We start from the raw sequence: 19,777 nt of genomic DNA, 5'->3' as shown, positions 1-19,777 counted from the left end.
ACATATAGTAACCATATAAACTAAGCTTGTTACTCCTGTTTGGTTCTTCAGTCTGTTTATTATGCTGTATGCTAATTTACTGCTCACCTTCTACCTATATGTATGGACTGGTAACTTAAATTTCACTGTATCTGAAGAAGTGCATATGCACATGAAAGCTTATACTTAGACTTAAACTTTGTTGGTCTTAAAAGTGCCGCTGGACTCAAACTTTGTTCTGCTACTTCAGACCAACACCACTGCCCAGCTAATTCTGCAGCATTTGTTTATTTGCCTGCCTTCTGGGTTGAGAAGGCTTCCCTTTCCCCGCACATGGCAGATTCCTTCTGACATTCAATTGGTTGTCGGAAGCGTATGGCTGTAAGGTTCCGCCCACGAAGCCTGCTGTCGTATCAGGCGTGAGGCGGGTCGCCATGACAGGAACAATCGGCGGCTGTTGTCGATGACGTCAGGCAGCGGGCCTTTCGAAAAGGCGGCGGAAAGCCGAAGTGAGGAGAGGCCGCTGTAGCCGTCGGGATGGAGCTGTTGGGAGGAGCGGGGGACGCAGCTGCCCGCCTGGAAGAGGAAGCGGGGCCAGCCGCCGTCGCAGCAGCAACAACCTCCGATGGTTCTTCTGAAGAGGCGGCTGCAGAAGCAGCGCCTACGCGTGGACTAGTGAGCGTGGATGGGCCGAGTGCCGACCTGGTCAGTCTCTTTCGGTAAGTTTCTATTCTCCGTAGAATTGGGGCGGGGGGATGGGTGCGAGTTCGCCCTAGTGTAGCAAAAGTTCAAGGGAACTTGGAAAAGCCAAGCAAGTGGCAGCCATTCTTAAGGCTGCCAAATCCGTGAGTATTCCAAGCATCACTAGGGACCAGGGAAGAATTTACATTTTTTCTCCACTGGAGACTCTAAAGCGGCTTTCATAATTCTCTCCTCCGTTTTATCTTCACAGCAGCGCTGTGTAAATATATACATGTTGACTTTAGTAGTGCATGGGCATATAAACGTCTGGAGGTGAAACAGTACAAAATGCTACTGTCATTTCAGTCCCTGCTGCTCATTAAGGTCTATATAAAAACACGTTGCAACTAGATTATCATAAAAAGAACAGGATCTATTGTGGGAGTAAACGTCTGATTGAATTGTTTTTGACTTCTGTTTTGTAACCTTCAGTCTGAGTGAGAAACGTAGGCTATAAATGAGGTAAATATATATATATTTCTAGGAAGTGAACAGGATCAGCACTGAACATCCTGCTTCAGAGGCTACTGCAGAGTAAAGGAGGATTGTTAAGCAATGTTTAATAATGAAAGGAGGGCATTGACCTTTTTACTCTTTCAAGTGAAGCATCAATCAACATGGTTTTAAATCTAATTCCAGCAAAGTTTCCTAATGCCTGCTTTGAAATGCTCAACTGATCATAGGCCTGTCAAGGCAAGAGTGGTTGCAGTTAACATATATAGGAGTAACATAACTTTGCTATAAACTGCTATACCTTATTTTGTTTTTGTTTGGTTTTCTTATTTTTCTACTGTAGAATAAGGGAACAAATAAAACAACATCTAATTGAATACAATACTACAATTAATGCAAGTAAGTGTTTGCTCACCATTGTAAAAATGTAACTGCTGCAAACTTTCTCATATCTTCAGTTGCTGAAGTTAAAAAATTGCATGCTGGGAAGGTGCTTGTTTATAAAGTTTTTGTTTGTTTTTACTGAAAAAAATAGACAAGCTTTTCACCACCATAGTTGTCTTTGTAAAGCTCAGAGAGTGATGGTGTTTTTTTTCCTCATTGTCTTTAACTTATCATTTTTGTCTGGCAGGTGAAGAAAGCATTCCAGATCAAGTTATAGATGAAAAAGTATTTGAAAGGTTTGTCCTTTTCTGAGTTGGAACTTTTTGCACTTCGATTTGTCATTATTTTGTCTTATGCAAACACAGGAAGTGAATAACTAGACCTTTGCATTTAAGAGCACAATCAAAAGGCAAAAGACTAGTGGTAATACAAGCACCTGAGGAGGAAAAATAGCATGAAACATTTCAGTTCAGAATTTCATGGATTCCAATTTCTTTTTGGAATATTATATGTGATCTCTCTAGAGACCTGTTCAAAGTGGGTAATTTGTGTTTACAGAATTAGTTGTGACTTAACCTTATAGCTCAAAGGTTCATATAGAAGTAGATTTCTTTTTGGACATATGTCCTTGCACAGTCTCATCTGGAAACATTAAAAAAGCTCCAGCAATGTTGCTCGTACAGTTCACAGAAAGAGGATACAGCAATGTTGCTCGTACAGTTCACAGAACGAGGATATAAATTTTTGAATCAATATATTTATGTCAGCCAAATGTTAATTTTTCAAATCTGCAGGTCTTGGCAACTATATTTCTGAACATGGCACTAGAGTTGATATCAAAGCAGCAAAACATGACAGAAATGTTTTTTGTTGCTCTGGCTTTTATCAGAATTCAGTAGAAGAAGAAGCAACTTCTATGGATGGTACATTTCAGATATTATGGGCATAATTGGTTAATTGATCATCCATTTTGCTTTTAGTTCCATTGAAGATTTGGAAAGAGAAATGGAAGAGGTGAAGGTTTCGTACCAAAACAAAGCATTAGCATTACAGAGGTAAAGATTTGTTTGTTGCTGGGCACTTCCAAGTACAGTGTATGAAAGGAAGATTATTATAGAGGCAAATCCTAACATCCAAGCTGTAATCTAGCAAACATTACACAGGCTGAATGTCCACTGAAGTCAGTGGTATAAGCAATGCCTAACCTGCTGCTTGATTTGCCAGGGTTTGTCGTTTATCTGATGTCAGTGGAGGGTGGTTTGTGCTGGAGTAGTATACACCAATGGAATGAAATGGTAGAATCCAACCCATTGTTTTTTCAAAGACCAAGACAGCTATAAGGCTTTGTGATATGAGGAAAGTTTTGCTTATATTTTGGTCTCAGTTTCAGTACTCCACTGTATTTGTTTCAAGAGTGCAGTTATATTTTGCAAGTAACAGATCATAGATTTCTTATGACTTTCAAACCCCCCTTTTATGGTAATACCATGAAGTGTCCAATTTTCATATGGATCAATATGCTGTGTGACAAACTTGGGAGTGACATTCAAGAAATAACAGCATGTTGTACATCACTGAAAGGTGCCTTGCACAGTAAGAACACATGGGTGCTGATGAAAAAAGATGAAGGATCCATCCCTGTGGCTAGTTATAAGTGTTGGATTATGATGTATCATTTGTATAGAAATGTATAGATGAGGAGACAAATACTCAGTATGCAGTTGAAATTTGTTCTGTACATGTATTTAGACTATTTATACATTTTCTCTTGTAATTTCTCTGTTCTGCACAGGATCCAAGTTACTGAAGCCCTCAGAACCAAACTGAGGAATTACGATGCTGACTCTAAGTAAGGGAATTTGAAAGTCTAAAACAAGGAGACTTCTTAAACCACCTGACAGGGGATTCCAGTGCTCCTGGGGAGGGGAAGATATGGCGGTGGGAGGGGACAGAGGAGTGGGGGAAGGGGACTGAGACAAAACAGGGCTCGGCCCCCTTCCAGTCTACTTCCCATCCCGACGGTGACAGGTAGTAGAGCCAGGAGGATTTGCCCACACCCGTCATTGGTGTTATGCAACGCCAGGTCTATAAATAATAAGACCGAGACTCTTAGAGATTTCCTGCTTCGGCAGGACACAGTCCTGGCTTGCGTGACCGAGACCTGGGTGCAAGAGGGGGAGACAGTGGCTCTCTCCCAGATGGCCCCCCCGGGTTACTTGGTCTTTCATCAATCACGGGTTAGTGGGCGGGGGGGAGGGGTGGCGCTATTCATACGGGAGGATTACTCTTTCCGGGCTCTCCCGGCCCCAACGATCAATGGCATTGAATGTGCCGGCCTAGCGTGGGATGTCGGAGAGGGGTTGGCGATCTGGCTGGTATACCGTCTGCCTAACGCACCAGCCAGCGCCTTACCATCCCTGGTGGAGGCGGTGTCGGGCTGGGCAGTGGAGCACCCGAGGCTTGTGGTCCTGGGTGACTTCAATGTCCATGCCGATGACGCGGCCTCCAGTCGGGCAATGGACCTAGTGTCTTCCATGGCGACACTGGGACTCTCTCAATTTATTACGACTCCTACGCACCAGGTGGGACACACATTAGACCTGGTCTTTGCGACCAGGATTCAGGTGAGCGATATCGCAATGGAGGTGGTGCCATGGTTGGATCACCTAGCCCTCAAGGCCCGTTTGGAGGCGTCACTCCAACCCTGTAAGGGCGGAGAGCCTATTTTGGCTCGCCCGCGGAGCTTGATGGACCCGGAAAGGTTTCAGATGGCTCTTCGGGACCCCTGGCTCCCTGGCAATTCCCTTGACGCCCTAGTTGATGCCTGGCAAGATCGGCTAACTGGGGCAATCAACGAGATCGCACCTCGACGTCCTCTGCGCCCTCGTTTGAAGCTGGCTCCATGGTACACCTCGGAGTTACGCCAGCTGAAACAAGACTAGAGAGGCAGTGGCGGTGCACTTGTGGCGAAGCGGTGAGAACATCTTATAGAACGCTTATGAGGTCTTATGAGATGGCACTCAAGGCCGCGAAGAAAGATTACTTCGCGGCCAGGATTGCGTCTGCAAATTCGCGCCCGGCACAATTGTTCAAAATAATTGGAGATTTAACTACACTGCCCCAGGGCAGGCCAAATGTTAAAGAATTGGAAATAGGCTGTGAGGCTTTTGCGAAATTTTTTGCAGACAAAATCACGTCGCTCCGCCAAGACCTGCCCATCACATTGGATACAGTACATGAACTGGAGGCTCCGTGCCTGTCTTCAGGTTTAGTCCTGGATCATTTCGACCCGCTCAGCCTGGAGGAAGTCGACGGAATTCTCATCTCTGCGCGCCCAACAACTTGCGATTTAGACCCATGCCCCACCTGGCTAATTAAATCTTGCCTGAGGGAGCTTAAAAGAGGCCTTGGTTCGCCCCATCCTGAAAAAAAAGCACAGCAGATCCGGCCGAATTGGCAAATTACCGGCCGGTCTCGAATTTACCGTTTTTAGGTAAAATCATAGAGAGGGCAGTGGCGTTGCAGTTACAGGGTTTTCTGGATGACGCTTCCATCTTAGACCCTTGCCAGTCTGGCTTTCGCCCGGGTCATGGGACAGAGACAGTGCTGGTCGCCTTGGTGGATGACCTCCAGCGGATCGGGGCGGTGTGGCGGTGCTGATGCTGTTAGACCTGTCGGCCGCGTTTGACACGGTCGACCATCGGCTACTGATCCGCCACCTCGCCGATGTTGGGGTTAGGGGGTTGGCCTTACAATGGCTTTCCTCCTTCCTTGAGGATCGGGGACAAAGGGTGGCAATCGGGGGAGAGCTCTCCCAGAGGTGCACACTACACTGTGGGATACCTCAGGGAGCAGTTCTCTCGCCGATGCTATTTAATATCTATATGCGCCCCCTTGCCCAGATTGCCAGGAGGTACGGGCTCGGGTGTCACCAGTATGCAGATGACACCCAGCTTTATCTACTAATAGATGGCCGACCTGACTGCGTCCCAGAGAACTTGGACCTGGCACTGCAGGCCGTGGCAACCTGGTTAAGGCTGAGCGGGCTGAAATTGAATCCGGCGAAGACAGAGGTCCTTTGCCTGGGTCGGGGTGCTCTAGGAGGAGATATATCTCTTCCGGTCTTTGGGTTAGAAGCCTGGGAGTTCTACTGGGGCCTTCATTATCAATGGAGGCCCAGATAGCAGCCACTGCCAAGTCAGCCTTTTTTCATCTGAGGCGGGCAAGGCAGTTGGCCCCCTTCCTGGAGCGTCGGGACCTGGCAACAGAGATCCACGCATCGGTCACCTCGAGACTGGATTACTGTAATGCCCTCTACATGGTGCTGCCTTTGTGCCGAACCCAGAAGCTGCAGCTAGTGCAGAACGCGGCTGCCAGACTGTTGCTGGGGTTCCCAAAGCGGGAGCACATACAGCCGGGGCTGCGTGAACTGCACTGGCTGCCAGTTGTATACCGGATTCGCTACAAAGTGCTGGTTATTACCTTTAAAGCCCTATGTGGCCCAGGACCTGCCTACCTTAGGGACCGCCTCTCCTCGTATGAACCCCAGAGAGCGCTGAGGTCAGCAGGGAAGAACCTGCTGACTATCCCTGGCCCAAAGGAGGTAAGACTCCAGAGTACCCGTACTCGGGCCTTCTCAGTTTTGGCCCCACAGCTGTGGAATCAACTCCCAGAGGAAATGCGGGCCCTGTGGGACATTGAACAATTCCGCAGGGCCTGCAAAACCATCCTGTTCCAAATGGCCTTCACCAGCTGATACTACTAAATTGCCAAGTAAACTTGCCGATGAATAGCACTAAATGTATTAATGTTTTTAGAATTTTATGGATTTTAATTTGTCTTCAAATGTTATTATATAATGTACGTATTGAATTTTATGCTGTTTGCCGCCCTGAGCCGCTTGGTCGAGGAGGGCGGGATACAAATAAAATGTGACTGACTGACTGACTTTACTTGCCTGTTTATGGCTGCGCTGCAGTACGGACATGCAAATAAGTGATTATCTAGTTGACCAATGAGAATATAGATTTCTAGTGCTTAAAGCAAGGAGAGATCTAAAAATTTAATTATACTCAGAGCCCTAAATGTTTACCAGATACAACCAATTGGTTCATATGTTGCCACAAGGACTGTAGCAGACTGTAACAGTAGCCAGTGATGTAAATTTATTTTTACATCCTATTTGTATCTCACCCTTTCCACAAGCAGACTCAGAGTGGCTAACAAGCCAAGTGGCAAATAAAAACAAGCACATTAAAACCATAAAAACATTGTGATGCTAAGTATACATCAGAGTAATACAAGCAAATTCCTAACAAATTTTATCAGCTTTTCACAGATTTTTACCTACTGTGCACCTAGAGACCCTGAAATGGTCTTTATGGGGTCCAGAGCAATTTTACATTTGGGTTATGGATCATGGCATGCTGAAATATTACATAGGTTTAGTAGGCTACAGAATTTCCTGTTTAAATCCTTTAAACAGACTTTTTAATGAGGTCCCACTATCTAAAATAACATTAAAACTAAAGGATGTTTTTGGTTTGCTGAACATGAGTTCAGATTAGATGTGATGGTGTTGGAACCCTGCATTATAAAATCAACAGCAACTGAATTCTGTCAAGTGGTGGCTGAGTTAATGTAAAGCACAACATAAAAGGGCAGGAGGCACTCTGAGCCCTTCTTTTGGCCACACTTGTGTGTTCCTTTGGCCACATTTCTTCCCACTTTGGGGGGAAAAATCCTCCAGCTGTTTTGTTCTTGTCGGGATTACCTTATTGGAAGTGATTCCTCACCCCTGACCCTGGGAAATAAGTTGGGAGTAAATCTCCCCGCCCTCCCCCCTCCCACCGCAGTGGGAATTTAGGCAAAAGAAGGGCTTGGCTGGCCTACCCATTCTGCTTTTCATATGGCCTTTTCATACGGCGTTCCCACATGGGCAATCTTGATTACCAGTATTCTTAATATATTGGATTGTGCTACCATAACGCCACGTTTTGAATACTGCATCTATGACAGCTCTGCTACTGCTTGCTATTTTGTGTGGCTGGCTCCTAGTTTAGCAGGGGCAACACACATGCTTTATTAATAAAAGCTGAAGAACAAGAGATCCCTTTACAATGCCCCCCGTTACAATTATGAGGATACTCCAATATTAGCATTCATTACTTTTGATGGCAGCAAATCAAAGTCTTCTTTAATAAACAGTTTACAAAGAGATTGAAGTCAGTCTTGAATTGAAGGCACCACTTGAAGTAAACTAAAAGACAAACTTCATGCTGTATGCAAAATCATTTAAGAAAACCCTGAAGAATTTTCTAAGGAAAAGCAGCTCAAGATGGGTGACTTGTGTCAGACAAGTACTGCTGTGGGAAAGGGGGCTGCATAATTCCTTTGGCCACTTCTCTCCCCCAAACTGCTTATCACCTCATGGGATTCCAAATGTGTGTTGGTAGTAATACATGCATAAAACCTTAAAGAAGAGGGAATAAATTGGAGATGGAAGACTGTATGGGCAAAATACCCCTTCCTTCCCAATGCTGATTTCCCATTCCAAGCCCCTAAACTACTTTTTTATTTAAAATGGTTGCTAAGGTTTTGTTTAAGGTCTGCCTAGCTTGGCTTTGATACTTATGAAATCATACTCACATATGTGCATATACTTTATTAGGTTCATCTGGGATACCATGAAGCACATCATGTTGCTGAGTACTGCAGTACTTAAATCCAAGCAGGTATGTAGACTTTATATTAAAATGGTAAAACTCACTGCCTGTAAAAGCATATTGAAACCAGTTGTTGTGTGAGCATAGCTTTACACTTGTTTTTGCAGCTGTACTGTTCCCTGACAATATGCAGTTTCACACAAGAAAACCCATTTTTTTAATGCAGAACTCTCGTGAGCTGGAAGAAAAACTGAATGAGGTTAAGCAGAACAGACTAGGTAAGTTCTTAAAAAGAAATGAAATTATACTTATCTTGGTTTGGATCCAAGCCTCCCACAAATGGAATGAGCTTACAGAAATGGAACTTCCTGCTTTCCCCCAAAGAACGACTGGTGTTTTTTTTTGGCAGAAAGTAAATCTTTATTCAGAATTCCAAAATTACAATGAATATAATAATAAAAGTTAAATACATAATATTCACTTGAGATTCATATTTATAATACAAACTTTTAACAGATGAAAGGTTAGTGGAATGCCATTAATTAGACATAGGAAAGGTTCCCACTTTTGGCGTAAGTATGAATGAGTCTGAGTATCTATCTTACTTAGTTTATATTCAGTAATTTTATCCAGTAGGAAATATTCCCATAATTTTAGCGCCCACGTGTGAATTGAGGGTGGAGAGGATAACCGCCACTGAACAGCAATGGTATATTTAACTGCAGTAAACATTATGGAAATTAAATCTTGCCTGGGTTTAGAAACCACAAATTCTTCCCAAAAATTTAGAAGTATTAGTGGAGAGCATGGGACCACTAATACTGTCAATTGTGTAATTTTTGATATAATTAGTTTTCAAAACTGCTCAATGACCGGACAAGACCACAAAGTGTGGAAAAAGGATCCTAATTGCCCACAGCCTTTCCAACATGCAAAGGATATGGAAGGAGACAAGTGAGCCAAATGTGCTGGAGTAAATACCACCTAGAAAGTACTTTATACTCTTTCAAGTTAATATTTAGAGTGAAGAGGTGGCTACTGCCATATATCTTGCCAACAATCAACCATTAAAGAAATATTTAGATCTATTTGCCAGGCTTTACAGTAAGATGGAAGGGAAGAAGATGAAGAAAAGAGAAGTATATTGTAAATCTTTGAAATCATACCTTTTAAAGGCATAGCATCTGAAAAAAGAAATGGTTCAAACGCAGTTTTACACACAAAGGAGGATAAAAACTGTGTCTTGTCAAAAAATCTTGCAACTGAAGATACTCAAACCACAATAACTGAACAGAGTAATCTTGTTCCAAAGCATGAGGACTGCTGAGGACTGAGAGACCCTTTGAGCAACACAGCATGCTTTGTGGGCAGGGGGTCAGCAAGAAGATATTGGATTTATATCCTGCCATGTGCTCGGAGTCTCAGAGCAGTCACAATCTTCTCTATCTCCCCGCTCCCACCACAACAGACACCCTGTGAGGTAGGCGGGGCTGAGAGAGCTCTTACAGCAGCTGCGCTTTCAAGGACAACTCCTACTGAGAACTATGGCTGATCCAGGGCCATTCCAGCAGGTGCAAGTGGAGGAGTGGGGAATCAAACCCAGTTTTCCCAGATAAGAGTCCATGCATGCAACCACTACACCAAACTGGGGGGGTGGGGTATGTTTGAGAATTAGCAATCTTTATTGTCTTATTATTTTTGTTTTTAATGAACAGCACTAAAGAGAGCAGGAGAATGCAAACTGGCCCAAATACATGAAACAAAGAGAAAACAAAAAGAGGAATTAGAAAATATGGAAGTGGGAGAAACATTAACGAAGGCTTATAAAAATCTGCAACAGGAAATTAAGATGACTACACTGATTCAAAATATTTTTCAGGTAAAATAATTCTTAAAAGAACTGACAGATTTGCTAGATTACATCTATATTAGCTCATTTTGCTGAAAGTATGTAAATTGATCCCCTTGTTTTGTTTAAGTTACTGGTAAAAATTGCTTACTAGAGTAAAGCCCACTATCTTTTCAGATAAGATTTCATGGTGCATTGACAAAACAATTACTGTAAATACATGGGAAATATATAACTTGTATAACGGGGTAACTTGCAGTTGTCTGAGTAAAAGGCAGCCCTTCTCACACAAAGGAGGAGGTCCATAATTTCTGTGCAATTTTCCATGCTGTCTCCAAGGATGCTCCAGCCAGCCTCAGAACAACTCTTCCTTTAGTGGTGGGGGATGGTATAGCAACCTGCTTTCCAAGGCAAGAGATGTTCAGAGGTGGCTTGCCACTGCTTGCTTTCAGGGGGCTGCCAAAGGGGGAAGGAGATACAGCAATCACTTCCACAAGTAGCGTTCTCCATGATTCCTTGTATCCAACTTATGGTATGAAACTTAAACAAAACCCTTATGTGGTTGTCATACTGACAATTTTGCAAAATCTGTGCCAAAGTCAAGTGTAACAGCCATGGCCTAATGGTAAATAAGTACATCTGAAACAAATCAACTGAAATAAGTTCTGTTAAAGCAGAGCGTAGTTGTGCTTATTTTTAGAATTTAAAGAGCATGAGTCTTTATGGGTTATTGTTACACTACAATCTGAGGATGTATTATGTAACTGATCTGTTTCAGAATCTTATTACTGGAAGTGGAGTCAATTGGGCAGAGGACCCAGATTTGAAGGCAATTGTTTTGCAGCTGGAAAAGAACGTGGCTGGACTCTGAAGCAGCAGCACTACCAATACTGCATTTTGTATATTCTCTGTATTGGCAATCTGATAGTTAAAACAAGTCATAAGTTCTTAAACAGACATTTGCGTAAGGGCATTTTGTACTGATGTATACTTCAAGATTCCAAAAAGAACTTACTGCTGTAATGTGTACTTTAATTTTAGCTGGCTAGATTTGTGGCCTCCTAAGTTGTGTAAATAATTGCAAATGTCCATGGGGAGTTAGGAATATTGTGATTCTAGACTTATTTTCATCGCTTCTGCTTTTCTAACTGCTGGAAAGAAAGCTACTGTCTTTTTATTGGGACAAAATTAGAACAATGCTCTAGCTGGATTTTGTCCTCATTTCCTGCCAGAAAGGCTAAGTTTCACAGAGGCGAGTTCTGGTGGTGGCTGTTCCGGCAATTTGGGCTTCACTATCAGTCCTTATTCATGAACACATTTTATGCAAAATATATTTCAAACTAGCAGCATAAGAACCATTTTAGCATTTTGATAAAAGTTTAAAGTCATTCTAAATTCAGTAGCTTTAGAAATCCAGGTTCAGTGATACTGGATTTTCATTTCAAAACTCTGTGCAGCAAAGAGAGGTCTGGCACAACAGCATGTTTGCTTACTCTAGGTTAGATTTCTATTCTTCTGTATATTCTTTTGTGTGTAGGTGTAGGTGAAAAAATGAATTTAGCAGCAGGGTGTAGCTTTTTAATGATGGTGGGGTGATTCACATGCTGGGTACTCTAAATAAAAACCTTTTTAGTATTATCGGAAGAAAAATATGCATTTTTATTAATACATTTGGCTACTTTAAAGCTATGTTCTATTAAAATGAAATTACAGAAGGGTTTAGTTATCCATTCTTCCAGTTTAATGTTGCGAGTTGGTAATTTCCACTTAAAAGCTTTCATTAAGGCTTTCTACATGGCTGGGATAGAGTTGCAAACCTCCAGAAAACACTTGGAGATCTCTTGGTAGTACAGTTGGGGGCAGGGGATCCCCTGGTTTGGAGGCCCTCCCCTCACTTCAGGGTTATCAGAAAGCGGTGGGGGGGCACAGTTGAATGTTGGCTGGGAACCCATTATATCCTATGGAGACTGGTCTTCATAGGGTGTAATGGAGAATTGATCTGTGGGTATCTGGGGTGGGGGTGTTTTGAGGTAGAAGTGCCAAATTTTCAACAGAATCTGCTGCCTCTCCTTAACCCACCCCCCACTTCAAAAAGATAGGTCGGAGGTCCAATTTTATGAGCCCCAAAGGGTGCCTTCAATCAATCCTCCATTATGTTCAGTGACGGGGAAGGCATTTAAAGGGAGTGTGGTGTGGACTCTTTAAACATGATAAGCCAGAACTCGGGGTTCAGTTGTGCTTGTCACGACCTTGCCCCTCGCTCCACCCCGGCAACGTAGTTAGATCGCTTACCGTGCCTTTACGTTCCTCCAAATTTCAAGTTCCAGTGTCAAACTCTCTTCTTAAAGATGCCAGTGGACTCAAACTTTGTTCTACGGTAGCCCAGTCATTGTAAATTCATGCTCACAATGTTTTGGCTTTTGAATGTGCCTCACACGCAGCGTTCAAGGATCTGCGAGGGGAGACGAAAACCTAACCTGTCACCCTCCTCGCCCGGGGTTCCTGCACTGATCCCCATCTCGCCCAGCCAACTCACGGCGCAGGCAGGTATTCTTTCTGGGCAAAGTCCCGCCCTTCGCTGGGCGGGGCTCGGCGAGGCCTCCGCCTCCTCCCGCAAGGCCCAGCCCGGATGCGCGCCTTCCCTTGCCTGGACCGAGGGTCACCATGGGCAGTAAGATGGCGGCCGCCACTAGGGTCGCTCAGGTAGGTCAGGCAAGGCGCCTCCTGAGCCGTAGCCGTAGGTAGCGCCGCGGGGCTGTGCGCCAGGCCGGGACTAGCGTGGGAGGCCTGGGGTTGGAGACGGAGCTGCTGCGGCCAGTGTCCTCGGCGGGAAGACAAACTGCCAGAGGACGCTGCGGGTTGCAGGGCAAGGGGAGGCGGGTGCGGAGAATAGGATCGGGGGCTGGGCTGGGGCCTCTCCCCGAAGAGGCTGTTTCCCCCTGGCGGGTTCGCAGAAAGGCGTCTCACGGAGTCGCTGTGTGCTCGAGGACCCTGTTTTGACAGCCGGCGACTCATCTTGCCTTGGGAGCCCTGGGGATGGTAGATACTGCAAGGCTACCCAAGGCAGGGGTGGGACTTAAACAATAGTCAGTGTTTCCTTCTGTCATCTCGCAGAAGTTCACCTTGTTCACTTGCACTTATCCTGCTGGGGTGCTGACCACGCACAGGTGGCTGCTTTTGCGTGGGCTGCAGACAGTCGGGGCCATAGCCAGGGACTTTATGTTAAGGGGGCATGACGGGGGGGCGGGGGGAGGATTGCGAGGTCCCTCTGTTTCTTCTATCCAGGATGGGGAAATATAATAAATTCCTTGGTGGTAGATGTAATAGCTTGGTGGTGGTGCAATAGCTCTGTAAGAAAATAGCCCCAAACCAAGTTGCCTCCCTTAAACAGAAACCATGCTGGAAGATAAAAAGGGAAAGATCTTCGGGGAAACTCTGTGTAAATGATTCAGTGTAACCTTTGGAACCTACGCTTTAATATGGCTAATAATCTCTGTCCTTGAGTAGCACAAGAACGAGCCTAGCACCACCACTGGATTTATTTCTGGGCATCCTTAGAAAATGAATTGACAGGGAGTTTTTTTCCCCTCTGGAGATAATTTAGGAATACATTTTGAACTTAATGATAAAGTTGAACTCTAGCTTTTGTAAGTCCATTTCCCAGAAAGGGTTATTTCCAGGCATAGTGTAGTCAGAAGCATTTGCTGGTCTTGCATTCCAAGTGGAGCTGTGTTGCTCTGTCCTATAATACACATTGAATTGAACAGAAACAGCAACGCATCAGTACTTGCTGGATTTCATCTTTGGCAAGAAATATTCTATCTCATACATGTTATTACTGACTTACCTTTGTCTTGTATCTTCCGTTTTCTTTCACTTATTTGTCTCTTCTTTAGGTAGTAAAGCCACATACACCCTTGATTAAGTTTCCAGACAGAACAAATATTCCCAAACCTAGAAGTAAGTATTTCTTTTGTTAAAAAAAAAAACTTGCATTAGATAGCTTTTTTTGAATACCAGTGAAATGTCACTAGTATGTTCACTTTGACTAAATCACCAGGAGCTGCCATCTCAGTATTCAGCCAGTGCCTGAATGTGATGATCAACTGAAACCAAATCCAGGCAAAAGAAAGGTGATGTTGAGAGTTTTCTTCACTGTGGCTGATCCATATCATGGTAACCTCAAGGCATGAGTACTGCCACGCACTGTACATGAAACTGCCCTTGAACACCATTTGAAAACTTCAGCTGGTGCAAAATATAACAGCCCATTTGTTACCTGCCCATTAGGACTGAATTACATTGGTCCTGGAGCCTCTTCACTGGCTGTGGAACCTATTTAAGATGCTAGTGGTTACCTTTAAGCCCTAACATGAGGCACTGTCTCTTGTGATATGGATGTTTGTGGTAGTTGTGCTCTTCACAACAGTGTTTCCTAGCAGTCCCCCTCTTGAGAATATATTCTGTTATGACTTGGGCCATTTTTGTTGCTGCTTTGCTGCTGTAGAAGAGATGAGGCAGGCATCTACACTCACAGCTTTCCAACAAAACTATTTAAAAGAGCTTATGGGGCAGCTTGAAGTTTATATTTGGGGGCTCTGGCATAATTGTATAATGTATTTTAATAGATGCTTATTTTTACATTGTACTTGTTACCTACCTTTGGTCCTGACAATATTGGGAGAAAAACGGGGTGTATAAACATTTTCAGTAAATAAATAACATTTATGTCTTTATTTTAAAAATTATTTGTTGCCTTTCCATAGAACTGCTCTAGGTGGCTCACAAAGTATAACATGACAAAATCACTAAAATTAACAAACCACTGAAAAAAATCAGACATAGCATTGAAATGGCATAAAACATTTAGCAGCCTAACATGGTACTAGTAAAGGACTCCTCAGCCTATAAGCAGGCTGAGAAAGATAAACCTTTAGTTAAAGCCTGATTTAGGAATGAAAGCTTGCTTTCTGGTTTAGGATTGAAATCATTTTGAACTAATGTTTGGGTTTACTTTGGAGGTGCCATTCCAAGAGCTCTGGTGGAGTGAAAAAATTTTTTCCAGCACATCATTACCCTTTCCAGGGTTCAAGCAATTCTGGTTGGACAAAAATAGAAGTGCAGTATATGTTTACTACACTGTGAATTATGCTGGCAATCGAAACATTAATTCATATAGCCCTGCTTTTATAATAAATTGCAGTAAGCATTTGGTCTTTTATCCCTTGAAGATCTCTATAAAAGTCTTCTATTTAGGACAGTCAGAGGTGGAGATCAAATGAAATTTAAGGCCAGTGTGTCTTCCCAAGTCTAGATGTGTCATGTAATTTGCAACTTTAGGCCCCTTCTAACATTGTATCCTTTTTAAAAAGCTCTTTCCCAAGCCCTTTAAAGCACCTCTAACGTTGCATCCTATTCCATTGCATCCTGTCCATGCTGTGTTTCAGTGATCATGCTGGGAATTTCTCCAATGTTTTGGAACTCAGGATCCCAGTTCTCAAAGATCATCTCAATATTTTGGTTAATGTTTTATTTCTTGATGTCTGCTTTTTAATCATGCTCAATAACAAACAGTTGCATAATTCCAGATGTCTGGAATATTTGGCTAATGCAGGTGGTTTGGGGTCTGTTTTGTTGGTCTTTCAGTGCAGGAATCTTTCGAATCAAGAGTGCCTCCACTCCATGCTTCAGCCTCACAAAAGTCTATAGGTCAGCCGCCGTCTTATCAAAATATTTCATCCATTAGTAGAATACAAGGCACGCCAGACACTTCAGAACTATTACGAACATTTCCTATGAAGTATCGGAGGAAACCTATGTCAGTTGAAGAGATGGAATACATCCAAGTAAGTTACAGGATATTTGTAGCTTCCTTCAGCATTTATGATCTCTTAAAAACTGATGTCACTCCTCTAAACCAGAGGTGTTGACCTAATTTGTTACAAGGGCCGGATTTGACATAAATGGGATTTTGTAGGGCCAAGCCATGCATGTTATAAGATGTAATGCCAGGTAGCAGAGATATAAACTTGAAAAAGACACAAACACAATTAAATTTTTTTTTTACTTAAAATACAGACATGCTTAAAACTCTTGCAATATTTTGTTTAAAATAGAAAGGTGGGGTAATAGTGGGATTCAGCAATACAATTTTAAAATAAAACATCAAGAAAAAGCACAAGGATCACAGCAGAAACTAAAAATATAAAATGCTATGAGACTAGGAAAACATGAAATGGCTGGCCATTGCAAGCGCCCCCCCCCCCTCCCAGGGAGTACTAAGATTGGCAATGGCTCTCCAATATAATATCCCCCTTTGGCTGTGGGTTCCCAGAGTAGAGTACTCACCAGGCATCATTTCTCAGATCCATTCAGCAGAGAAAAACTGGCTGAAAGCATCAACCCTTTATTTGCAAGGACACAACTCCCGGAAGCAACAGCTTCAGCTGGCTATAGGAATCCTGGAAAGTGAAGCTGATCTCCACTCCATTTAAACACATTGCAACATGGACAGAGTTGCAAGGAAAATGTGGAATGGATTTTTCATTAAGGTCTCTGGGCCTAAATAGTCTTATCTATTTGGACATGGAGACCTTAATGGAAAATCCATTCTGCATTTTCTTTGCAAGCCCAGAAGAGGTTCCTGCTGCAGCCACAAGTCAGAGCTTCAAAGGGTGAGGACAAGAGGAGAGAGAATAGAGCTCCACGGGCCTGATTAAAACCCTGGGCGGTCCGGTTCTGGCCCACAGGCTGGACATTTGACACCCATGCTCTACACCATAAATTACCAGCTCTTGTTTAAGCTTACAGACCAGTCTTGTAACAATTTCTCTGAATTAAAGGGTAATTCTGCAAACAGAGGTTACTGTGTCTGGTTGTGACTGCTTTTAACAACTTTTACTTGCAATAAAAGCTCAGTGTTCTTCACAGACCCTAAGTTGGTAGGGGTCTGTCTGTATGTATGCTATTGGTAGAGGGTGCATACTTGGAATTATGTAACTAATCTTTCACAAAGGCATTAGCAGAAGATATACAACTAGAACAATACAGAACTATAATCCACTAAATGTGTTCCTCCATCTAGTTCAAACCATCGTCTGAAAGAATCTCATATCCCATTTCAATGGCAAATCAATGTAATTATTAGAGCGTTCTCGTGACTGCAAATGAAGTCCAATATTTTTAGGTTATTGTTTTAAATTATGTTTTGTGGTTGCTAAGCTAAAAAGGATATATACATTCAAAATCAGTAACAGAAATGCAATGTGTTCATGCCCAGTTTACAGCCATTAATGAGTATACTTACAGTTACCATTTGCTTGAAATAGCTTTGTCTGCTCTGGTGCTACTGCATCAGACGTCAGGCATATTAATTTTCTTTTTGCTTAACCTGGTATCAGATTGTGATTGCTTGTGAGCCAGGCTATGCTTTTAAAGTACACATTGAAGTAAAATTAAGTTCTGGCACATTCTGCCCAGATGTCTACCTTTGTGTGTTATGTGCTAAATCGCTTCTGACATGTCAATGCTATGATTTAATGACCTCCAGAACATCCTAGCAGCCTTGCTAGGTCTTGTAAGCTGAAGGACCTTACTTCCTTTATTATGACAGTCCATCTTATGTTGGAGTCTTTCTCTTTATCTACTGACTTTGACTTTTCTTAGCATTATTCTCTTCTCTCCTCCATCCTGCCTCCTCAGGATGTGACCCAAGTATGATAGTCTCAGCTCAGTCAACCAGGCCTACTGAATAACTTTGAACATAATGCGCAGGCCATATAGGAGTCATTGACTCTTTTGGTTGATGGTGAATGTGCCTTTCTGTGATCTATGAAGTGTGTACCAGTGCCCTAGGGAATCAAATGAACACTTTTGTCCTGCGTGGCAGAGTGGAACAGACAAGCTACCCTGAATCTACCAAGACCCATAAACAACGGATGGAGGAAAGCCTTCAACAAGAAAATCCAAATGGTGGCACAATTTTTGTGTTCTGTATTCCTCTTGAACTTAAGCACTACATCAGTGGGTTAACAAGGGCAAAGAAAGCCCAAATTAAGAATTAAGAACACAGGAATATAAATTGAGTACAATATTAAAATGCAATATTTTCTTTTACAGCGTGGAGGTCCGGAATAACACAGAAGACCAGACTGTTAGCTAATGCTGAACAGCCAATTGTTCTATTCACAATAAAGGCCTTCATACTTCTTTGGATGTTATAAATGTCTGTAAACAAACAGCTTTGTTAAAGGCCTTTTTTATGAGGAATGAAAAGGTATAAATGCCTGAAACAGTGTATATATCCCAAATAAGAAGACAATTCTGGCTAAGTATATTTCCACTTTATTACCACCACACTATTAAAATTTATTTTATTAATATGCTCAGTAGTATAATTTTTAATATCTCATTGAGGCAATAAGGAAGAATAAAGGATCTCTGATGGCAAAAAAAAAATTTCATCTCAGCAGACTGCCAGTTTTCCTGTTTCCTGATTTTGTTTTGGGTTTTTTGTGTAATGCCTATGGCTGTCAAAAGTGAGGCTTTACCTCTGTTCTTCAAGTGAGTTGGTTTTTTGGTTTCCCCCTCCAAGTTTTAAGAATGGGAATGACATTAAGAAAGCACTTGTCAATGTTAGTGGTTTTATTGGACATAATACAGTTCATTACAAACGCATTTATTGGAGATTCATCAGCCTGCTGTTTTGGGTAAAACAAATACTTGGCACCTGATCCAGTTGAACATGGGTTGCCTTGCATAGGGTTGCCTTATTCCCACCCCCTTTTTTTGCCAGTATGAACATATAAGTTTGCATAACAAGCAAGGGAGTGGTGTGAGGATTTGTGCATACTCCCTATATCCCTGTCCTACCCCACATCCTCCTCTGTGCTGCAGAAATGACTTGTCCTTTGATGTATGAGTAGCCAGCATGGTATACAAAAGGAAGGCAGAGTGGGAATATAGAAGCATTTCCTTCAGTGTTTCTTCACACTGCCCATGCGTACACCTGTACTCGTGTTGGGTGTAGGGAAAGCAGGGATCACTTCCAAAACTAATTCATGCATGAGGGCTCAGTCTGGCTTCAATTGGATTCAACTCTAGGCTTTTAAATATTTCAGAGTTACTATCTGGGCAGTCCATGAATTTTTTGTTGCAGCCTATTAGAATATTTACACTATCATTCTTTGAACAAAACTTAAGAAACTGGAAACTACACTAAAATGTGGGTTTTAAGCCTATCAAGGGCTGTATCTGGAAATCACACAAGGATTGTGAGTCTTCCCTGCTTTCTCTTCCCTCAGCAGTTCCTTCCAATACAAGGAAACTCAGTTCTAAGTGTCATGGACCTATGTGTAATAATAGCCATGTCTTTGGCTGCAGTGAGGAAGGAGAAGAGGATGAGTGCAGTGCAACTCTGCTAATGAAAGATGCAAGTTTTCCCCCTTCCCCCTCATCACTGCAGCCTGCTGCTGTGTATTACTCTAAACAGGTTCTGCAACCCCAGGAAATGGCTTTTCCAGGGTTGGGAGAGACTGCTGGGGAGGAGAGGAAAGTAAGGGAAGATCTGAAACCATATTTGCCTTCCATTGATGAATTGCACAATCCAAACCAAAGATTTGGTCAGATGGTTTAAACTGGCTTTTAACTTTTTAACTGAGCTCCCAATCTCTTCTTTCACACACACCCCACACTGAGGTATAAATTT

At 42.8% G+C, this 19,777-nt stretch overlaps 2 protein-coding genes across 3 annotated transcripts; both read left to right on the top strand.

Moving 5' to 3' along the window:
* The first annotated feature begins 383 nt into the window (after positions 1–383).
* On the top strand, positions 384–11,709 carry CENPH (centromere protein H). Its single transcript, XM_060235874.1, has 9 exons — positions 384–698; positions 1,517–1,572; positions 1,805–1,853; positions 2,538–2,612; positions 3,350–3,406; positions 8,228–8,291; positions 8,449–8,500; positions 9,938–10,101; positions 10,850–11,709. The coding sequence occupies exons 1-9, from the start codon at positions 517–519 to the stop codon at positions 10,940–10,942; spliced, it is 792 nt and encodes a 263-aa protein (XP_060091857.1). The 5' UTR covers positions 384–516; the 3' UTR covers positions 10,943–11,709.
* A 948-nt stretch (positions 11,710–12,657) lies between these two features.
* Positions 12,658–18,452, top strand: KGD4 (alpha-ketoglutarate dehydrogenase subunit 4). 2 transcript variants are annotated; one of them, XM_060235872.1, is made up of 4 exons: positions 12,658–12,774; positions 13,968–14,031; positions 15,718–15,917; positions 18,190–18,452. In XM_060235872.1, exons 1-4 carry the CDS (start codon positions 12,736–12,738, stop codon positions 18,205–18,207), a joined length of 321 nt encoding a protein of 106 aa, XP_060091855.1. In that variant the 5' UTR covers positions 12,658–12,735; the 3' UTR covers positions 18,208–18,452. The 2 variants fall into 2 exon arrangements, with proteins under 2 accessions (XP_060091855.1, XP_060091856.1); XM_060235873.1 differs by having other exon boundaries at positions 12,685–12,778; positions 13,972–14,031.
* The last annotated feature ends 1,325 nt before the right edge of the window (positions 18,453–19,777 follow it).

Source organism: Heteronotia binoei, chromosome 4 (assembly GCF_032191835.1).
Source record: "Heteronotia binoei isolate CCM8104 ecotype False Entrance Well chromosome 4, APGP_CSIRO_Hbin_v1, whole genome shotgun sequence".
Taxonomy (NCBI): Eukaryota; Metazoa; Chordata; class Lepidosauria; order Squamata; family Gekkonidae; genus Heteronotia; species Heteronotia binoei.
The sequence above is the reverse complement of the archived record's forward strand: the minus strand, read 5'-3'. Positions and strand labels throughout refer to the sequence as shown.

Coding starts and splice junctions, on each gene's coding strand:
- CENPH (XM_060235874.1), top strand. CDS start 517: ATGGAGCTGTTGGGAGGAGCGGGGGACGCAGCTGCCCGCCTGGAAGAG. Junction 1,573..1,804: donor CAATACTACAATTAATGCAA/GTAAGTGTTTGC, acceptor TTTGTCTGGCAG/GTGAAGAAAGCATTCCAGAT. Junction 10,102..10,849: donor TGATTCAAAATATTTTTCAG/GTAAAATAATTC, acceptor GATCTGTTTCAG/AATCTTATTACTGGAAGTGG.
- KGD4 (XM_060235872.1), top strand. CDS start 12,736: ATGGGCAGTAAGATGGCGGCCGCCACTAGGGTCGCTCAG. Junction 12,775..13,967: donor CCGCCACTAGGGTCGCTCAG/GTAGGTCAGGCA, acceptor TCTCTTCTTTAG/GTAGTAAAGCCACATACACC. Junction 14,032..15,717: donor AAATATTCCCAAACCTAGAA/GTAAGTATTTCT, acceptor TTGGTCTTTCAG/TGCAGGAATCTTTCGAATCA.